Raw genomic sequence first — 20,633 nt, forward strand, 5'->3', positions numbered from 1 at the left:
TCAGAAGGTTTTTTTCCTTTTTTTCCTTTTTTTTTTTTTTTTTTTCCTCCGCTCCGACACGGTTTGATTTTTCTCTGATCGGTGATTATTGTTACTATTATTTTTTCCCTCCCCGGCCGTTCCTGTCCGTGCTACATGACTTGCCAGCGCTTGAGACTGCGGTCCAACTGTGCTGCCGCCGCCGCCGCCGCCGCCGCCGCCGCCGGTGGTGCCGCCGCTGCCTCGGCCGCCACCACCGCTTCGGCCGCCGCCTCCGCCGCCGCCCCGCGCGCAGCTCCCTCAGCCGCCGCAACTTTCCCCCTCAGACTAGTGTGTGATGTTGGACATGGGAGATAGGAAGGAAGTGAAAATGCTGCCGAAATCCTCCTTTAGCATAAACAGCCTGGTGCCCGAAGCCGTCCAGAGCGACAACAACCACAGCAGCCACAGCCACCACAACAGCCACCACCCCCATCACCACCACCATCACCACCACCACCACCACCACCCGCCGCCGCAGCAGCCCCAGCGAGCGGCCGCAGCCGAGGAGGAGGACGAGGAGAAGGGGCAGCACCTCCTGCCGCCCCCCACCGCCACCGCCTCCGGCGCCCTGGAGGTGGCCAAGGCGGACATGCTGGCGGGCAAAGGCGAAGCGGGCGCGGCGGCGGCGGCGGCGGAGCTGGAGGAGAAGGAGAAAGCGGCCGAGGAGAAGAAGGGGGCGGCGGAGGGGGCCAAGGACGGGGAGAGCGGGAAGGAGGGGGAGAAGAAGAACGGCAAGTACGAGAAGCCGCCGTTCAGCTACAACGCGCTCATCATGATGGCCATCCGGCAGAGCCCCGAGAAGCGCCTCACGCTCAATGGCATTTACGAGTTCATCATGAAGAACTTCCCCTACTATCGGGAGAACAAGCAGGGCTGGCAGAACTCCATTCGGCACAACCTCTCGCTCAATAAGTGCTTCGTCAAGGTGCCCCGCCACTACGACGACCCGGGCAAAGGGAACTACTGGATGCTGGACCCCTCCAGCGACGACGTCTTCATCGGGGGCACCACCGGCAAGCTCCGCCGGCGCTCCACCACCTCTCGGGCCAAGCTGGCCTTCAAGCGGGGCGCCCGGCTCACCTCTACAGGACTGACATTCATGGATAGGGCAGGATCCCTGTACTGGCCTATGTCCCCCTTCCTCTCCCTGCACCACCCCCGGGCCAGCAGCACTTTGAGTTACAATGGGACCACGTCCGCCTACCCCAGCCACCCCATGCCCTACAGCTCAGTGTTGACTCAAAACTCCTTGGGAAACAACCACTCCTTTTCCACGTCTAATGGGTTAAGTGTTGATAGACTAGTCAATGGAGAGATACCTTATGCCACTCATCACCTCACAGCAGCAGCTCTGGCCGCCTCAGTGCCGTGTGGCTTGTCAGTTCCCTGCTCCGGCACCTATTCCCTAAATCCCTGCTCTGTAAATCTCCTAGCAGGACAGACGAGTTACTTTTTCCCCCATGTTCCTCACCCTTCAATGACTTCTCAAAGCAGCACTTCAATGACCGCCAGGGCAGCCTCCTCCTCCACGTCGCCACAGGCGCCCTCCACTCTCCCCTGTGAGTCCTTAAGACCTTCTTTGCCAAGTTTTACAACGGGACTTTCCGGAGGACTTTCTGATTATTTCACACATCAAAATCAGGGGTCTTCTTCAAACCCTTTAATACATTAACATCCATGGGATCAGACTGTAAGTGAACATTTTACACACATTTGCATTGTAAATGATAATTAAAAGGAAAAAAAAAAGCAAAACAAAAAAGTCCAGGTATTTTTTATTAAGTCCCCCATTTTCTGTACGTTTGTTCAGTCTTTAGGGTTGTTTATTATTCCACCAAGGTGAGGAGTGTCAAGGTGCAATGTGGGGAGATTGCATTGTAGACTATGAAGTTTGGAAGACAAAATTATAGTAGAATGTGTATCGAAATAGTGACTGCTTTTGCAATTTTTTACTCAAATATGATAAGTCTATCACTAAAAGCCGCCCGATTCTCCATGTTTGCAGTATTATAAGTTATCATGGACATGTCGGTGGGTGCAGACCTTGAAAGAAAAAAAAAAAAAACAGACAAACCAAACCACTAAATTTGTGAAAACTATAAGAAAACCTTAAAACATAATTTGTATTTAAGCAGAATTAATAATGAAAAATGCCCAAGATCTACTTTTGGCCATTTATTATTTTATTCTTTTCTTTACCGAATTGCTTTTTTTTTTTTCTTTTTTTTGTTCATTTGTTTGTTTGTTTACTTTTAGACCAAAGATTGGGTTTTAGAAAATGCACTCAGTGTACGAAGTAATTTAAAAAAACAGCAAGATTATTTCAGTTTTCAGCACTGCCCGTTCAAATTAATCAGAAGGGGACAAAATTAATGATTGCCTTCAGTTTGTGTTGTGTATATTTTGATGTATGTGGTCACTAACAGGTCACCTTTATTTTTTTTCTAAATGTAGTGAAATGTTAATACCTATTGTACTTATAGGTAAACCTTGCAAATATGTAACCTGTGTTGCGCAAAAGCCGCATAAATTTGAGTGATTGTTAATGTCGTCTTAAAATTTCTTGATTGTGATACTGTGGTCATATGCCCGTGTTTGTCACTTACAAAAATGTTTACTATGAACACACAGAAATAAAAAAAATAGGCTAAATTCATATATACTTGATAGTTTTTTTGTCTCTTTTATTAACCCTAATGTGGCAGAGGCTTTAAAGTTACAGTGAGATCAGAGCGCTGCTTATTGCACGGTCCACCATTTTTCACATGCTCCTTTCTTTCTCCCCCCGCCCCCTCCCATGCTGTCTTTAACTGCAGTATTTTCAAATGTAAAGGATCAGGGTATTGAATCAAACACCATGGCCACTATTTTGATGTCCATTTTGGGACAGAACTCTTATAAAGTCTGCTTAAAATTTGTTAGTAGAAGGCAGAGTGTTTTACTAAAATCTGACTTAGGCTGAAAATGCTTAACATTGCATATGTATGCAAATATACACGCATACATATACAATTTAAGTATATAAGCACGCACTGGGGGAAAGGCCAAGGTGCATTATTGTACAGGTACCTGTTCTTCCTGCAATCTCTGAAATGCATTCAAAGACTTATTGTACCGAAAGAAATTAATTTCCTCTCTGTGATGACTCGAGATATATTAGCAAAGGATGTGTATGTGTGCGTAAATACACACACATATCAGCTATCATATGATCGTTTGACCAAATTTAGCAGGCTATGATATGTGTGTGTATAAAATATAACCCTTATCTTAAAGGAGCGCTCTTCCGGAAGTATCTAGGCTATGTGTATTTATATACTTTTCGTGCTGCAGACACTTCGGCTCTAGGTACTGTGCAAGTAGCGGTATTTTTTGGCAGCCAGCTCAGTGCTGTGCCCCGTGGGCCGGGCGGGGGGGCAGGAGCCGAGCACGGTGAGGTGAAGGCGCAGTCCATGGCAGGGAGGCAGGGCGCCGGGGGCTCACGTGACACCCTGCCTTGCATACCGATGTTTAAACGTTTTAGGGGCTAAAAACAACCCAACAACCAAACAAACAAAGAAAAAGAATCAACAAAGCAAACCTGTATGGATGCACTTACATGTAAAGTTTTGAAAACGAGCTCTTTTTCTCTCAGTGCCTGCTGAAGCCCAGTAACTCACGCAGGCGTCCCTAAGAAAGCTGCGTTGCCCGGAGAATCGATCCATTAGTTTTGAGGGGGCAACGCTGCTAGTAATTTTAAGAAGCATTTAATCCTTGAAAGAATTGGTGTCTTGATGAGTTTAGAGAAGCCTATAAAGGCCACAACTCTTGAAAATAATTAGAAAACTTGTGCAAAAGGTTTAGGAACTAATTGGATCCCGCGGTGAGTCCGCAGAGGACAAGTTGTTCATTTGTTACGTTTGTAGCCCAAACTGAGCTCTGCAGCAGTGCAATAAATCGGCGACTGCTCACAATAGGCCGAATGAAAAATAATCTCTAGGTCGGAGATGTTATCGCAAACGCTTTAAAGAGCTTATCTTAGAAAGACAGAAAAGAGGAAGAAAGAGGGGGAAAAGTGCCGGGGGGTGAATAAAGAAGCAGTAGAAAATCTGAATTCTTGCAAACAGTGTGTTTGTCGTGCTGAAAGAATAAAGGGAGGAAGAGGGAATCTCCCGAAAATAAGTAATATATAAACAGATGCAAACAGATCTACAGGAAAGAGAGAGAAGTGAAAGGTTACGGATGAGAGATGGGACACCCAGCTTTGCACTGTGTGGGGGAGAAGGAGAGAACTCTCTGATATTCTTAGCTTTCACTCTCACTCCTGCAATTCAAAATTAATCATCACTATGAGAAAACGATTGCTTTGTTTGGGGATGGAGAGATGATACCACCACTTGGAAGCTCCTACTCTCCCCCATTTTCTTGACTCTATTGTCATTAAAACAAGAGATGCAAAAATACAAAAAAAAAAAAAAATCCCCCCCCCCCCAAAAAAAAAAAAAAAAAAAGAAAAAAAACCAAACTCTTTTTCAACAAAACTATTGGAAATAATAAAATACAATAGGTGTGATTTATTCTTTAAGCCTAGAGACCCCTTCTGTGTACTAGTGCCTAAACAACTCAAAAAAGCAGCATCTGCTGCAGCTGACAAAGAAAATGATTTATTATTTACCACTCGCAACTGATTGTATGCCGTAGGAAATCCAATAACACATACGTAAAGTATTATTTTGTTTGCAATGTAACAAAAAAAAAAAAAATCTGCTGTCAGTGTACTGAAGGGAGGAAAGAGACAGATCAGGTTGGAGGAAAGCACAATCTCACCATGTCAGAGTTTGAGGTTGGCTAATAAGCATTAATTAGATAAGCGTGATGCATAATAATTCCTGAAAAGAGTAGCCTTGATGTATGTCTCTCCAGACTTAGTTTAAGCCAGCACTGGCTCCCAGAGCTCTCCTTTAGCCTCGGTGTTGCAAAGTATTGCCTAAGGAGTTCAGGTGCCACAGACTTTTCCCTCTTACACCAGGAGCAGGGGTGGTTGCTGAGCTGGTAATTTATTCACGTTTCCATACACGTTACCAGGAATCAGACTATTTTTGTAAAGGAAAAAAATAAGTACAACCCAAACCAAAAATAAAATAACTCCAGTAAATCGCGAAAGTTGTCGTGGATTGTGTCAGGACTGCTAAGGCCCCAAATATGTCTTTACCTCTGCCTGCTCCTCAGACAGAGAAACCCTTTTGTTAGCTGAGGCTGATCTTTGCCCAGGCTCGTTCGGCACTGAATTCGAGGTGGTGGTTTGTTTGTTTTTCTTTTTGTTGTTGCTTTATTGTTGGGGTTTTGTTTTGTTTTGTTTTGATTTGTTTTGTTTTTGTTTTTGTTTTTGGTTTTTTTTTTTTGTGATTTTTTTTTTTTTTTTTTTGTGGTTTGGGGTTTTTTTTGGGGGGGTGGTTTAACATACAATATTTCTGTTATCTGAGAACTTGTTTCCGCGGTGGTTTATATGTCAAATCCTCAAGCTAAGCCTTTAGGATTTTTTAAACATGTACATTTCTAGAATGATGCAGTGTCTTAGCGTCGTTTCTTTAGCGTTTCCTAATTTAGAGTGTTTATGGGGGACGGGCGGTCTTTATGGAATTAAGGAGCTATTGTTATATTCTTAGTTGATGTTGGAGGTGATTAACTTTGCTCGCGTAGATCGTAGGAGAAGAAATCTGCTCATCAAGAAACATCCAATTACGACTTTAAGACTGCCTTCGCAAACATGTTTGAAGCATAATAAACAGTAACTCGAATTCTCAACGCGATATTTGGCCAACAAATTTTTGTCATATTTTAGATATCTTTCTCTTATTACAGTCAAATATCATCCCTTATGTGGAATGTATTCTTACAAAAGGGCTTAAAAGAAAGTGAACAAAAATGTAATTTGGCTTAAATGGCACAAAACTTCTGCTTGGGTGAGTAACATTTTTAAATCTGATACTTGAAAAAAATAGTTTAACCGGGACGTCATTTTGCTCTTTATAACTTCTTCTGATGATTATTAAGATTTATGTCAGAAATTATGATTCAGGTACACACCCCCTCACCACTTGTGTTAATATGAGGTCTCAATCACCATGTATTCAGTATTCACTCAAGCAAAACTCCCACTGAACTCCGGTTACGTTTTGACTGATCCACATCAGAGTTTTGCTTAAGAAAGAACACTGAGCAACACTCCTTTTATTAGCGACTTTATTCTTTAATTGTCGTATTTTCCCTTAGGATGGAAGATAAACAAACAAACAAACAAACAAAAAAGTCTGCCTGTAGATAATCACCGCTATTGCACTGTGATCGCGAATAATACACCCGCCCGAGAAAGTATATGCGCATACATCTTACGCGACTACAAAATCAGCGATTGGCAATAAATATGTATACAACATATAGACACACACAGACTGCAGAGATGTCTATCCATTGCACTACTGTCTGTAGTAGCTTCTCTGCTTTTCTGTGCACTGAAGTGTCCTTGTTTTTAATACCCCCCCCCCCCCTTTCCGCCCCGTGGTGAAGGTGCCTGGGTAAATGGGTCAAAAACTAGTGGGCAAATGGGTTAGGAAGAGGTGAAGGTGAAGATCAATAGAGGTTTTAGGGCTGGCTGTATCTGTTGTGCTGGGTTTGTGTGACTGTGCCCAGAGGGCGGAGTTCCTGCACATTCCTACCTCACCGGAGAACCTGCCCTCAACTCCACTTCAGCTACTCCAGAGAGATGGGACCCTCCAGAAGAAACCTGCCCAGCAATCCTTCCCGCCAGAAGGGTAGGTACACTTCAAGAAAATCTTCCCTACCTCTTATCCCCACAGGCAGATCCATGTGATACGAATGAATAGAGATGACAGACTTCTGTCTAAACGCACAGTTTCCCCGTGGCCCCCGACAAGCAGGTCGCCCGTGCAACCGAAGCACAGTTTCAAAGCACCGGTTACACCAAAACTGCGAGTGCCTAATGTCAGGATTTTCGCTCTCTCTCTTTTTTTCTTTTCGGTCTCTTCCTCAAAGTGTTTCCTCCCCCGGCCTTCCCCCTCCCCCTCGGGCTCTTTCGTTTCAATCGGTAAGTTGGAAGTTTCTTCGCCGATTTAGCAGTTCTTGTAGTAAATCTGTAGATATTTTAGCTTGTTTTGTTAACGTGCTTTTTGTTTGCTTGTTTGCCACCAATGTCAGAGAAAGTCACCGGAGTGCAATGTTGTGTTTGCCTTTTTTTAAGATGCCGGGAGAAACTGCCTCTACCTGCAAGAAAGGCGCACGATGGCACTTGGGAATAGGAGTCCTCCGACGGCACCGGGTGAGTGCGGATTTTATTCCTCTTTTACACTCAGGAATCAAGTAACTTCACGCGCGATTTTTGTCCTTTGGTACCAGAATGGGAGAGAGCGCTATTCCCGCAGATCCCTGAGCGTGCTCTGCCTTTTTGAAATATTACGGGGGCTAGGCAAAATTCCCCTCCACCACTCCTGCCGGGAGGAAAACTGGTCCTTTATCCATCTCTGCTATATGAAAGACGATTTTAGCATGGCGAGTATAGGCGGACTCTGTAATGAATTATTTCTAAAAATTCTGAGCTTGTCATTTGAGAAAAAGCTACAGGCTTATCGCACCTTTCGGGGTTGAGTAAAGGGTGCTAATATCCCTAAATTTTCAGGAAAGTGACTAAATGCCAAAAATTTGGGGAGATCGAGGAAAGAGACCTCGCAAAGGGCAGTACTGAGCTGGGTTTTCCTTCGAGTGTTCCACTGGAGAAAACGCGCCCTTAAAAGGGATCACGGGCAATGTTCATGTCCATGAGAGAGCTGCAGGCACTCTCCCTTTGTCTTCCCACTCTCCAAATTCCATGACTGAGTTCTGTATACGTTGTGATTTACGTGCCGAAATCTCGGAATAGGGGCAAAAGTTTAAACGACTGATACAAGTGATGTGCTCAGTGTGCTCATCCTTGTGGGTGGGGGCAGGCGCGCTGCTGCGTGGGCAGGACCCGGGATGGGGCCCTCCGTGGACCGACTTGTTCTTCTTTTGCTGTCCTGACGTGGCGGAGGGGAAAGAGCCACAGCTGGTGACCCACCCGGCGGATGACTTTGACCCCTCTGCTCCTGCCATTTTTGACCTCATGAAAATAATTAATTTTTTTAATATACAGCAAGTTGAGTTTTCAGCGACGCTGTGCTTGGGACACCTCAGCGCAGGGGGCAGCGGTACTGAGCGCCCGTCTCCTTCGCATCGCAGAAACCGACGCAGGTGCAGGGAGACGAGCGCTCGCACACGCCCATCACACGCCGGCGGTGCCTTGTGACAGACCCGCCGGCGTGTCGTGCGCCCGGTGCAAACCTGTCCGGGGATGGCCCCGTGGGTGCCGCGGAGCACCGGTGGAGCCGCCCACGCCCTGCGCTGCGGAGGGCGGCATCCGCGCTCGCGTATCCTCGGGACGGCAGGGAGCGGCGCCGCCAGCCCCCGGCGCCCTCCCGGCGCAAGCGAGCCGCCGTGCCCGCACACGCGTGTCCGCGGGGCGCGGCGGGGACCGGCGCGGCGGCGGCGGCGCTGCGCCTCCGGCGGGCTGGGGGCGCTCTTGGCCCGCGGGAGAGCCGCCCCGCCGGGCCCGGGCACCGGCAAACCGCGCTGCGCCCGGCAACGCGCGGCCTCCGCTCGGGGCCTCTCCCGCGGCCCCCAACCCCCGCCCGGCGGTGAAAAGGCGGCTTGCAGGCGGCGTTTGCACCCGCCGGGCCTGGGTCCGTGCCGCCTCGCTCCCCGCAGAAAGGAGGAAAGATCTGAAGTGTCCTTCTCCATGCAGACTTAGAGTCCCGTTCTTCTATCTACCGAGAGACAGATGTTGCCCTAGGGAAAGGCGTTTAAAGCCCTCTTCCCAAGAACTAGTCCAGGATGCTTCGATCCAGGAATGGGAATGTTAAACTCACCTCTCGCTCCACTGGAGCAAAACAAATCAGGGAATACTTGAAAAACAAACAAACAACAAAAAAATTAAACTGCCAAAATAAACAAATAACCAAAGCAACTACCAGCAACCTCCCCTCCTCCCCCACTTCAATACCGTGTAACAGAATACAGTATCAGGCTAGCGAATTAGACTCAAAGCGAGCGGATTTGCTGCTCTCAGTCGAGGAAATGAATGCAAAGTCCATTTCAAAGAATTATCTCTAGGGAGTCCTTCAAGTGTATTTGGGGTTATCCGTGATTTGAGAGGAAAGACTAAACGAGAGGGGGTCTGAGAAAAGCCTGCCATTGTCACCCTACCCTAAGGTGAGTAAAGCATCCCTGTAAAGCTAGCTGCAAAGAACTGCTTAACCTAAGCCCGAGAGGTGAAACCTCTCCTCGCCCGGAGCCGCCTGACCAGGGAGCCTGAATTTCGAACTACAAAGGCGGCACGAAGCCTGGGCTCTCTGGGGTTGATTTTTTTTTTTTTTTTTTTTTTTTTTTTTTTTTTCCCGCGGTGGGGAATTCAGAGCTCTTTACAAATGGTTTCGCAGGGGCATCTTTTACAGGAAAGTAGAAACACGTGAAAGGAGCTCTTCCCCTTCGGGGCGCTCCCGGCAGCTCTCCCTTGACGGTGGCGGAGGAGCCGGGTTTGCAGCTGCCGGCCGGCGGGGGAGACCTCGCCGAGATCCCCATTAACTTGGAGGCCCTCCAGGCTAAGTGTTTGCCCTACACTGTTCGCAAGTGGAAGGAAAAGAACCCCTCCTTTGCCTCTGGACCCCACACCCCCACCTTGCTTGCTTTTACTAAGAAATTCACTCATCTCAAGTATTTAATATTAACTAGTCTACTAAGCTAGTTATATTCAAGAGGAGACACACACCTGCCAAAAAATCTGACCGAAGCCTGGCTATAAAGTAAAAAAGAGGAACCCTTTCTCAGCCTCAGAACGCAACAAGAAGAAAAAAAAAAATTAGAGAGAGAGAGAGAAAGCATTATCATAAAAAATTATGCATAATCGCATTGTGAAGCGTGGCATGTCTCAAAAGGATCTCAAAAGAATCAATTCTTTTATAAATTAAGGAAGGGTAATATTCACTGGTTACCAAACTGCTCTTTTGATCAAAAATCTTGGCAATGCTATACTATAAGTTGATTTTCAAATCATCCTATGATGCTTGCACGCCCAAACACACTTTCATCCCCACACCAATATATTTTCTAATGGAGATGATGGCTCCGATTAGACTTTTCACCAGACCCCGAACAAAGCAAAGCTGGGACAGATTATTAGAGAGGTCTATGGCGGGGTATGGTTAAGCCTATCACATAATCATTAATATATTTAATGCTGTGGCTCATAGGTAACTTCACAACACGCTGGTGATAAATAAATCTCCTTTTAGATTTCTGAACTGCACTTCTGATGGCGAGTGCATCTAGAGGGCTCTAAATGCAGTCTAGAGTTTGTACCGCCGTGGTACAAAATGCCAAGTGTACTTTTATTAGCATATAGTATACACACACTCATATGGGTTTATGAGAAAACAGATGAGAATTCTGCAAATAAAAATGGCATTGTTGCTTCATCAATGAACTTTTCCCTCTATATTTATCTTTCTATAGCTATACATATACACGTGTATACACGTGTGTGTATATGCACGTATATATTTGTTCGATCTTTTCTGCCTGTGAGGGTGTCATCTAGCATTCATCAGAAAAGGCAGCTCTTTTCTTGCATGCTTGTTTATTCTGCTTGAGCAAAGTTGTTTGTTTTGCTGGGAAGCGTAAGTTGCCTTTAGTTATGTCATCACTATCATTTGTATTTAGATGGAAGGGTAGGTCTTATTACCTCTATTTTTATTACTAAATCAGTGGAGGTAAAAGTACTAATAATTAAATACAAATCTCTGATTGCGGGTTGGAACGGCAAAATCGATTGTCTCTTCATCAATAAGACAAGTGTTGAGTAGCTTGCTATTGATTAGTATGTTTATTTATGCAGATCTTTAGGTATTTGCTTACATATTTCGGGTTCTTTGTCTGCTAATTATTATACCAGATTGGTTTGAAAGAAAGAGCTTAGACTGGGAAACACACTTGACAGATCCATTCTTAGCTAACCTGATAGTGGATTATTGCAATCCAATAAGTTTAACAAATTACTTATACGTGCTTGCCTTTCGAGCAATTAGGAAACCGTTTCAGATTAAAATCCCTTGTTGCATTCGGGGTCGATTCATTTAAATAAAGGGGCATTATGTTTAGATATTTTCCAAATGAAAAATGGGTTTCTGGATCCGCAGAGGCTGAACAGGAGTTGATGCGTGCTTCGCCTTCCGGGCCCTTAGGTTCCTTTGTATGTGTAAAACACCTTCCCAACAACTGAGTGGCCCCTGGGGTTTCCTCATAGATGGAAGGTAATCTGAATATCGAAATCAGAAATCGATATATTAAAAGAAAAAAGCCTACCAAACCAAACCAAACCAAACCAAACCAAACCAAACTAAACAAAACAAAACAAAACAGAGGGATCGACATACAAATATCAGGGCGCTCAAAGCAGGCGGTATTTTGTGTTGCTTTTTTGGCTTAATGATTTCATCGGTCCAAAAGGAATCGCCCTAGCCTCTCTACTAAACGGTCTGTTTTCCAGCCATCCCGTCTCAGGACCCCAGAAGGCTGACATTTTGATCTATTTTTTAAACACTTTTCCGGCCGACACCCGCATTTTTTTTCGCAGCCGTTCCGGGCAGGGCTCCGCTTTATCAATACCTTCCCCGTACCGCTTCGACTGTGCCGACGCAGGCACCTCGGCGGCGGGGAGCGAGCTGGGAGCAGGGGCAGCAGGCGGGGGCCGGTGTGAGAGCCAGGTGCAGGAGGCAGGGCCGCCTCGGCGGGCCCCGCGCTGCCCCGCGGGGCGCGGCCCCCGCCGCCCCGGCCGCCGCTTGCCCGGGGAGCGGCGCGGCGGGAGCCCGAGCCACGGGCTGGGGAAAGGGAGCAGGACCGCGCGCCGTGCTCAGCGGGTGTTGAGCCCTTCTTCACTTCTCTTCCTCGTCTTTTGCTTTCGGCAAGTTTTGTTGGCGGGGAGGGGGGCGGGAGGATTTTTTTTCCTCTTTCTTTTACCTCCAGGAACTGGTGCTTTACAACCTGTAGAGATAAGACAGCCTCGCATCAGATGATCACAGAGATAAGTAATCTCTCCCCTCGGCCAGTGGTATAGCTGACCGTATGCTCTTGAATCTTAGAGCTCTAAGTCTTTCCTGTGAATGAACGAGAAAACACTCGACAGGTCGTGAATAATCGTTTTAATGAGTGTGTAAAAGCGTGCGACGGGGTGCACGGAGCTGTCGGGTTAAACAAACAACTTGTACCCTGACGAAATCCGATTGTTAAAGTGCAAAGTGGTGTCAGTCCAATTTCCATCCCAGTTCTAAAAACCACAGATCTAAGTCGCGGGAGTCCAATTTTCCCCATTAAGAAAAATAACAATATTTTCTGAACGTAAGTGCGATCGTCCCTAATGTTAGCCTTTGGCGAAAAAAGACCAGTTGCATATCAGAGGTACCGAAGCTATTTTTATTATTTTTTGTTATTTTTAAAGACCGTAGTTAAAAAGTGTGTATTTGACATTTTCCTACATATTATCAGATCAATGCGGTAAATATTTTCCTTTTATTATGTGTCCGTCGCCTCCCTCTCCGTATGTTTTTTTTTTTTTTTCTTTTTCACAGATCACTGGAGGCAAACATCGAATTAATTGGATCTCAATGACTGAGGTTGGTAACTTTGTATTGAACTAAGGTTATCACTGTCATAGTGTTCAGGTGTTTACAAGACATTTTAGGAGTTTGTAGAAAAGGTAAATCTGGACAACACATACGATAAAACTAAAAGGGCGTTGCAATACTGTATACTTCAAATTCAAGTTATACTACCCATGTTTAAGGAGATAACACTCTATGGGTCTGTAATAATCTATCCAGAGATTATAAATTTTTTAAAAACTGAGTTTTTTTTTTTTTTTTTTTTTTTTTTAAGACTGACATCGGAATAGCCATGTCTGTTTCCTGTAGAACTAGAGGGCCTTCCTTGCAGTATTTTGTAAACGCAAATACCACTCTTCTAAGCCCAGTGATTATTTTTTCAAGGTTAGTAATGACGCATATTGCTAATGTTTATTGTTGCTAAAGACTTTCAGACCGACTGCAGGTCTGGCACGATCTATGAAGAGTCATTTTCAGATGTGTCCTCCCTTTCTTTGAAAGTACCGGCTTGAGCCAAGTGAGGTGAGGCAAGGCAACCCCAGCTGGAAACCAACGCTTTTGAAAGTTTCTCTGCTCTTCCGATTAATACTCTATTTTTCAAAAATAATATGACATTGGAAAATGAACGATATGACAAGATGTATTATTAAGCTATAGTCATAATGGAGACCCAATGCAGTGGCAGGAATGTGAAATTTACTTTTGATACTTGTGCAAGTTTTTTCTGACCATTCATGAACTAGATAGTAGTGTCCATATGGCGTTGGCCTCAAACTGATTTCCAGCCTTCATAGCATTTTGAGTTAAAAGATAGTTTTTGGGTTTGGTTTGGGGTTAGATGTTTGGGTTTTGATTTGGTTTTGATTTTTTTGGGTGGGTTTTTTGTTTTGTTTTGTTTTGATTTTTTTTTTTTTTTTTTTTGTTGGTTTTTTTTTTTTTTTTTTTTTTTTTTTTTTTTTTTGTTTTTTTTTTTTTTTTTTTTTTTTTTTTTTTTTTTTTTTTTCCCCTCACAAAGACAGTTTTGTGTTGTGCTTTAGAAAGGACGCAGGCATTGAGAACAGATATCAGCGAATTTTGTGTTCCCAAGTGTGGCAGAATCGTCTTTGCATACCTTCCTCTGAAACCAGAGATAGAAAGCAAAGAGAGAAAGAAGTAAAGAGGGAGAGAGAGGAAGAAGGGGAAAAAAGAAAATTCAGCCCCTCTGAAATAGGTAGCAGATCTATAACTAATGAACCATGAAATCATATAACAGTATTGAACAAGCATCTGACGAATGTTCTGGGCAGTTTCAAACATGGCTTTTTTCAGACTATATGACTTGAAACACATCATTGCCCGGACCAGTGTGAACGCTGGAGACTCAAAACCAAAATGTTCCCACCGTTTTCCTTAACTCCCTACGTGAGAAGAAAAGGGACATAGGCTCAGTCCCAGGGAGGACAGAGAGAGGAGAACGAAAGACAAAGCACAAGGACATATACCTCCGGAGCACAAGAGCACAGAAGTCTGCACCCTGAGAACCAGGGAACATTTCTCATCCCCCTGAAAGACTAATGCCCTCCTCCTGCCACTGCAATTTCCTTCGCAACAAAACGGTGCATTAAATAGGCACGGTAGATAGTAAGGACCTATCAGTTTCTTGCTGTAGTTCTGCTAATAAATAAAATTCTAAATGTTCAAAACACTCTATCTGTCACATTCACAAGATAGGTACCGTAAATTCCTGTTGAAAATATACAAACAGAGATCCAAGAGGTTGCCTCTGTTTTTGTATCTCTCTCTCACAAGAAATGCACTATCAAAACATTAATTATATTTGAAAGGGAACAGATTATTTGTTTGAGAAAGAATTACATTCTTGAATTTATATTCCACGCAGACCTCTCCTCCTGTCTGCTGAGAGGGTTGAACTGTAAATCTGTCTCAAATTATTTACCCCTAAAATGTAAGTAGGTGTGTCACATTAGAGTAGTAGAGAGATGAGAGATAATCTGTAGGTGCTTTTAGACACCTCTGTGGGATGGGTCGTTAGGGAATGTCGAAATGAACACGAAATTGCAAATCTAACATGTGAAGAACATGCACGCTTATTCTTTGACAATGAAAATACAAACGCACAAAGAGATGCAGAGTTGAACCTAGCTAGTTATTAAACACGATGAGTCACGGGAGTTTGGGCCCGCAGCTCCTTTTTGTTTAGTTGGTTTTGCTTTGGCGTTTCTTTTAGTTGTTGTTGGTTTTTGGATTTTGTTTTGTTTGGGGGTTTTTTGTTTGTTTTGGTTATTTTTTCCCCAGTGTTTTCATGCACATCTTGTGGTAGCCGATAGTTGAAAAGCTACTAACCTTGTGGTGAGTCATCACTTAAGTAAAGAGAAATCTCTTAAGGATTGTACCTTCTTTCATACTTTTAAAAACACTAATAAAAAGGGTTAAGTAGGTGCCCTCATACCTTTACCTTTCTTCTGGGGAAAATAGTGATTTATTGGGACTTTATTAGGAGCTCTTGAAAAACTCTCCTCGATGTCTGCTTTTTTGCACTTTCTGCTAACCTGACCTTCAGCATTTCCTAACCTACCTCCAGACGCCGTTAGTTATCTCAGCAGCATCGTTCTCCAGCATTGCAAGTGTTTTGGCAGGAATTGATGGGGACAGTACGTTCAGAAAGTTTTTTGGTGCTGTCGCGTCATGCTTGGGGAAATTCGTCACTGAATCCCAAGCCCTTAGCTTGGGACCCGGGGAAGCTGTGTTAGCACCAGGTCCTTCAGGGCTGAACCCTCTTCTCTATTCCTGTATTTCTTGAGCCCTGAGAAACTGAAGCCATGGGGCCTGGAGGGCGGTCTCAGGGAGCACGGGAAGGTGGGGGTGGGCGGACTTTTCTGCCTTGGATGTGCCTGGGATGTGCTCTCTCCCTGATTAGGTATCTGTGGAGGAAGAAGGTGACGTGACGAGAAAAGCCTGACAGCCAAAGTGGGAACTGTCCGGGAGAAGGATCCTTGATGAATGAGGTCTGCGAAGTCATGATGCACAAGCAGCCCAGGACAGTGTGCTGGCATCAAATGCCGGTTTTTGTTAGCTAGAACCATAAAGAAAAGTGGGGAGGGGGCGGGGGCGGGCGACGGGGGGAGACGAAGGTGAGGTGGGGGAGGGGGATCCTGGGAAGCGGATCCGTGAGGACGGGGAGTGAGAGATGGGAGAAATCAGTGGCTGTAATGCTAGCATGAGTTCATCGTCTCCCCGGGAGAAGAGAAGCTGCGTTTGTCAAATGGGCTAGAGCGCTGACGGGAGGCAGAGGCACCGCCGGAGCGCTCCGAGATGCGGCTGTGAAATGTGGATCCCGACCGACTCGAAGGACAGTACTTTATAACACAATCTATCCCAAAATCTTCCAGGCAGGTGTACGAGGTTAGGTCAGGCTCTTCGATAATCGCCGACCCATCGTAGGGAGCAAGTTCTGCCCCGGCGTAGGGGATAGGATGGGAAAAGCTGTTGTGAAGTCCCTTGTGAAATCCTACTAAAATTGCAAACATTCTTTTATTCCTGGAGTAATTTTGTGCAGAACTGGAGCTTCTTCCTCGGGTTAGGCGGGAAGGGCTGCCATGGACAAGCCTGTAACTTCTTGAATTGTTTTTGACCGTGCACTGTATTGCCGTAATGCCAATAAACGCTTTAAACGCGTCCTGCTAGCGGCCATCAGACGTCTCGGCCCCTCAGGCCCGTTTTAAAGGAGATCTGGCTCGGTTTGGGACCGCTGGGTCACTCCCTACCTTCGGGTGCTCTTGGTGCTCTGGGAGAATGTGGCTGGGTGGGCTGGGGTTTGTTGCACTGACCTCTGGGTTTTCTTTCCTCGGAGGGGCCAGTCTTGGCTTGCAAGGGGTCGCAGAGGCAAGCGCTCGCTTCGTGTCAGCGGGTTCAGGATTTCAGGACTTTGAGTTTAGCGGCCGGAGACAACCCTGCCTGATTTGTGCCGGACTTGGCGTCTGCCTGCGAGGAGACACAACTCTCCCAGGCACGGATTCCCTGGTGGGCAGCATGGCCCATATCGCTCACCCTTTCAGTGAATGCCAGCAGATGGATGCAATTAAACCTCGGCGGTGCTCCCTAGCTGGACACCGATCCAGGGTGTGAGAGGGTTGGCCGTTATGCAGTGCCTATGGGCTGGTGTTCACAGCCGACAGCTGTAGCAGGGAGGAGGAAGGAATCATGGGTGCTCCCAACTTTCCCGTCTCACGGCAGCGACGGGAGCACGGCAGGACCCCAAGAGCTCATGAGAGAAAGAGCCAGGAAAAAAAAAAGAAAAAAAAAAAAAAAAAAAAAAGAAGAAAAAAAATAAAGCACTACACACATATTGGGAGAATTCAAATATCTATGTAATGTTATTGAAAATAATAAAATCCTAGCAAAACAAGGGCTCTCTTTTAAAGGAAATCTGAGGAGCGCAGCGAGCTAAGTGAAAGCTCTGTTTTCAAGGCAAGGCAGGATTAGTTCCCTGCACATAATAGGCGGTGTGTAGGAATTGCAAATGAACATCACCAGCAGTGCTGGAGTTACCCTCTTTAAATTAATATCGAGCTGGCTTCCCTGCACAACGTGTAAATAACAGACATTTCTCAGCTTTCGAGGCGAATGAAGATTGAAATAAACATATATTTATATTTCCCCGCAGTTTAATCCAAGAAACTCCTTTCCCGGGGTAGCCAGTCAGCAGTGGAGGAATTTGGAGCAACGCCCCCCCACCCCCGACCCGTTTTGCGTGTTAAAAAACCCATCAACAAAGCAGCACCAGAGCCCCGAGCCGTACCCGACGGCCGCACAGACAGGGGTAAGGCCGATCTCCGGCTCAGCGGCGTCGGGCTCCGCTGCCTCAGAGAGCGGGGAAGCTCCGCGCCGGCAGCGGGGCCCGGCGCCGCTCCCGCCCGGGGCTCGCCCCGCTGAGCGCGGCCCCTCGGTGCGCTCCGAGCGCCCACCGCGGGCCGGGCCCCTGCGCCGGCTGAACCCGCTCCTCCATCCCGCCATCAGGCGTGCGAAAGGGGAAGGTAATGCATCTGATCTCCCGCCGTAAAGAGGGGAGAGAGAGAATGCTGTGAGCTCCAGGGCTTTCAGACACTCCAGAAATTAATGGGGGAGGGGAAGGGGCTAGGAAGGATAGATGCATTGGAAACGGTAAAATAAAAACATGATGTGAAGATATATTTACTGTCAGCTCAGAGCCAAAACATTTATGCTCCCACGCCTTTTTTTTTTTTTTTTTTTTTTTTTTTTTAGCATATCGGAACTTAAGTGATGCATTTTAATTATTTTAGGAAAATAAGCAAGAAGGCTTTTTTTCAGAGTCTAAATAAATAGCAGAGTGTTCTGCTCTGATGATGTCTCTGGCTCATGATGGTCTCATCTATCCAGCCACTACTGTGAGCTCTGAAAACCTGGGAAGAATGGTGTATTCCTGGCATTTTCTGAAAGGAACTAAGTATCCATTATTTTTAGGGTTTTCTGAAACAAAAATGCAAAGAATTTTCTGATCGTCTGAGAGGTGAAAAAGGAGCAATATTTTCCTAAAGCTTCAGCTCAGTATTGTTTAGGCCTTATGGGAATAACAATTTTCCTTATTTTTCAAATAGTTATTTAAACTCCTTGCAAGTAGTAGGAAAAAAGTAGACATTGCCCTAAGAGAGAAGACTGGATGTCTTGCAATCTCTGAGATCATCTCGGTGATTTCTTTTTCTCCGCACTTCCCCTGTCCCTCACCAATCCCCAGCTTTGATCTAAACCCTGACAACTTTCTTCCTGCATACGTGTTCCTAATATTCAAGAGATTGCACAGACCTTCTGAAAGGAGAATGACATCCTGAAGAGCCACTTTTTATTTTGGGGAGAGGGGAGGAGGATAACCCTACTTCACCTAGAAGTAGTTTCCATTTGATTGCAATTGGAAAAAAACCCAAACCCCAAAACCCACCCCTCAAATCCCAAACAGAAAACCAAGCACAAAACAAATCCCAAAGCAAGTGAGAATGCAGTAAAATAGAGCCTCTTTATGTTAACATTTAAAGAAAATAATGAATCAGTGTAGTACAATTGTAGGGAACATCAAACCACACACACACAGAAGGAGAAAATATCAGTCATAATCTCTGTGGTTAAAAAAAATTGAATCAATGATAGGTTTCAGTTCTCTGCAGGAACACCTAAAATATTTATGACCAGCAGGGCTTATTCCACAGTTTTCTTTTCAAACAGGATATCTTTTCTCATATTCAGTAAAGATTTTCATAATATTTCTCTTGCTCCTCTCCTCTACACTGTCTTCCATTTAGAGTAAATGCTGTCACTCAAACATAGCATCCTGTTCCTGTCAGCTCAAATGAACTCAGTGAAAAGTTCAGAGTACCTACAGGCAAACTCCTTTTTTTCTCTTCATATTTTCATTGCATCTTCAAGATTCATCTATGGAAAGCCCAGAGCTGTGACTCTGGACTCTGTTCCATCACTCTGAGTGGTGCAGAAACTGTAAAAAAAGGGGAGAGCTAGAAAAGTCACAAATTTTTGGTTCCTGATTCAAGCAGAACAGCAGCATCAGCAGCAGCAACCTTAAGGCTTTATCAAGGAAAAAAAGATAGAAGGCAGAAGAAAGAAAGCCTAACGGCAGTGAAAGAAAGCAAGTAGAAGCGTTTTGCAGTACAGAATGGTACTACTGATTTCCAGCCTACATGATTCTTACCCCAAAAACAGAGCAGACCACAGCCTGCAGTACCCTGAAAGGTGACAAGAGATAGTGTAGGTCTTTGGGTGTCTGATCAGTTCGTTTTGCATTTGTTAATGTCTCTAAGAGTTTTTGACACATGTCCCTCCCAGCAGAGCCAAAAAGTGCTCCCTGCCTTGTTTTCATGTAGATCCTAAGGATATCCAGACTTTTTCTGTAAAATTCCACCACGATCCCCATTGAAATTATGAAATAGTGTTGTTGGTTTACAGGAAGAAACTTGGGCATGGGGACTTTTGTAAGCAGGTGTGTACAATTAAGCATGTGTGGGACCTAGCTGCCTCATTCTCTCCAAAGAACCACCTCTCTCTCTTCCTACAACACAATAGCATTCCTGACACTTCCATTTTCACTCCTGTTCTGCCAGAGCCCATTGAATCTTTGCCTCCTTGCCTGATAATCCAGAAGTATCACTGGAAGAAACAGACTAGCAATAAAAAGCTGTAAAAAAAAGGTTTAAATGTACTCAAAATGTCCCTGATTGATGGAAACAAGTGGAAAAGATTTTTGAGATTATTTACGTAAATGTTGGAAGCCCCATGGATCTAATAATTCAATGCCATGTTTGCAAAAAAACCCCAGAGATTAATGTAATCTGAGCAATGTTCTTTCATTGAAAAGAAATAGATGAACTTCTGTAGCTCTTTCTTCTGTAAATTTCTAGGATTGATACTTCCACAAAAACATAAGCCAAGTTATATACCACCTTGGTGTGCTCATTTAAAAAAATCAAACATTTCAGATTTGTTGGTGGAGTTGAAGCTGAAAAAGAAGCATCAAACCCAGAGTTGATGATGCTGAACAATGTTGATTTACAGTGTTATCCTTACACTTCAGAAATAACAGGGTACTGCCAAGAAAATGAGTTTTTCAATCTTCCTTTAGGTCTATTGATTGGGAGAGATTTTGAAACTTCCTTCTGGCACCTAGAATTCATTCACTACTATTGAAAACCTGCTTGAAGTTTGGAAGAGCTAAAAATCTCACAATTAATTAATTAATTAGTAATGAACCGATAGGAACTGAATAAATTACTGAAGTCACAGGACAAAAAGATCTATTCTCTTTATTTTTAAGATGTTGATCTAGAATTGAAATATCACGAAAAGCACTACTCTCTTTGCTCATACCAA

The 20,633-nt window shown here is 44.9% G+C and overlaps 1 protein-coding gene across 1 annotated transcript; it reads left to right on the top strand.

Moving 5' to 3' along the window:
- The first annotated feature begins 113 nt into the window (after positions 1-113).
- FOXG1 (forkhead box G1) lies at positions 114-1,777 on the top strand. Its single transcript, XM_041399327.1, has one exon. The coding sequence runs from the start codon at positions 317-319 to the stop codon at positions 1,691-1,693; it is 1,377 nt and encodes a 458-aa protein (XP_041255261.1). The 5' UTR covers positions 114-316; the 3' UTR covers positions 1,694-1,777.
- Positions 1,778-20,633: the final 18,856 nt, after the last annotated feature.

Source organism: Onychostruthus taczanowskii, unplaced genomic scaffold (genome assembly GCF_017590055.1).
Source record: "Onychostruthus taczanowskii isolate IOZ18803 unplaced genomic scaffold, ASM1759005v1 scaffold1, whole genome shotgun sequence".
NCBI lineage: Eukaryota > Metazoa > Chordata > Aves > Passeriformes > Passeridae > Onychostruthus > Onychostruthus taczanowskii.

What these genes read in the sequence shown, in the direction of transcription:
- FOXG1 (XM_041399327.1), top strand. Translation starts at nt 317, where the DNA reads ATGTTGGACATGGGAGATAGGAAGGAAGTGAAAATGCTGCCGAAATCC.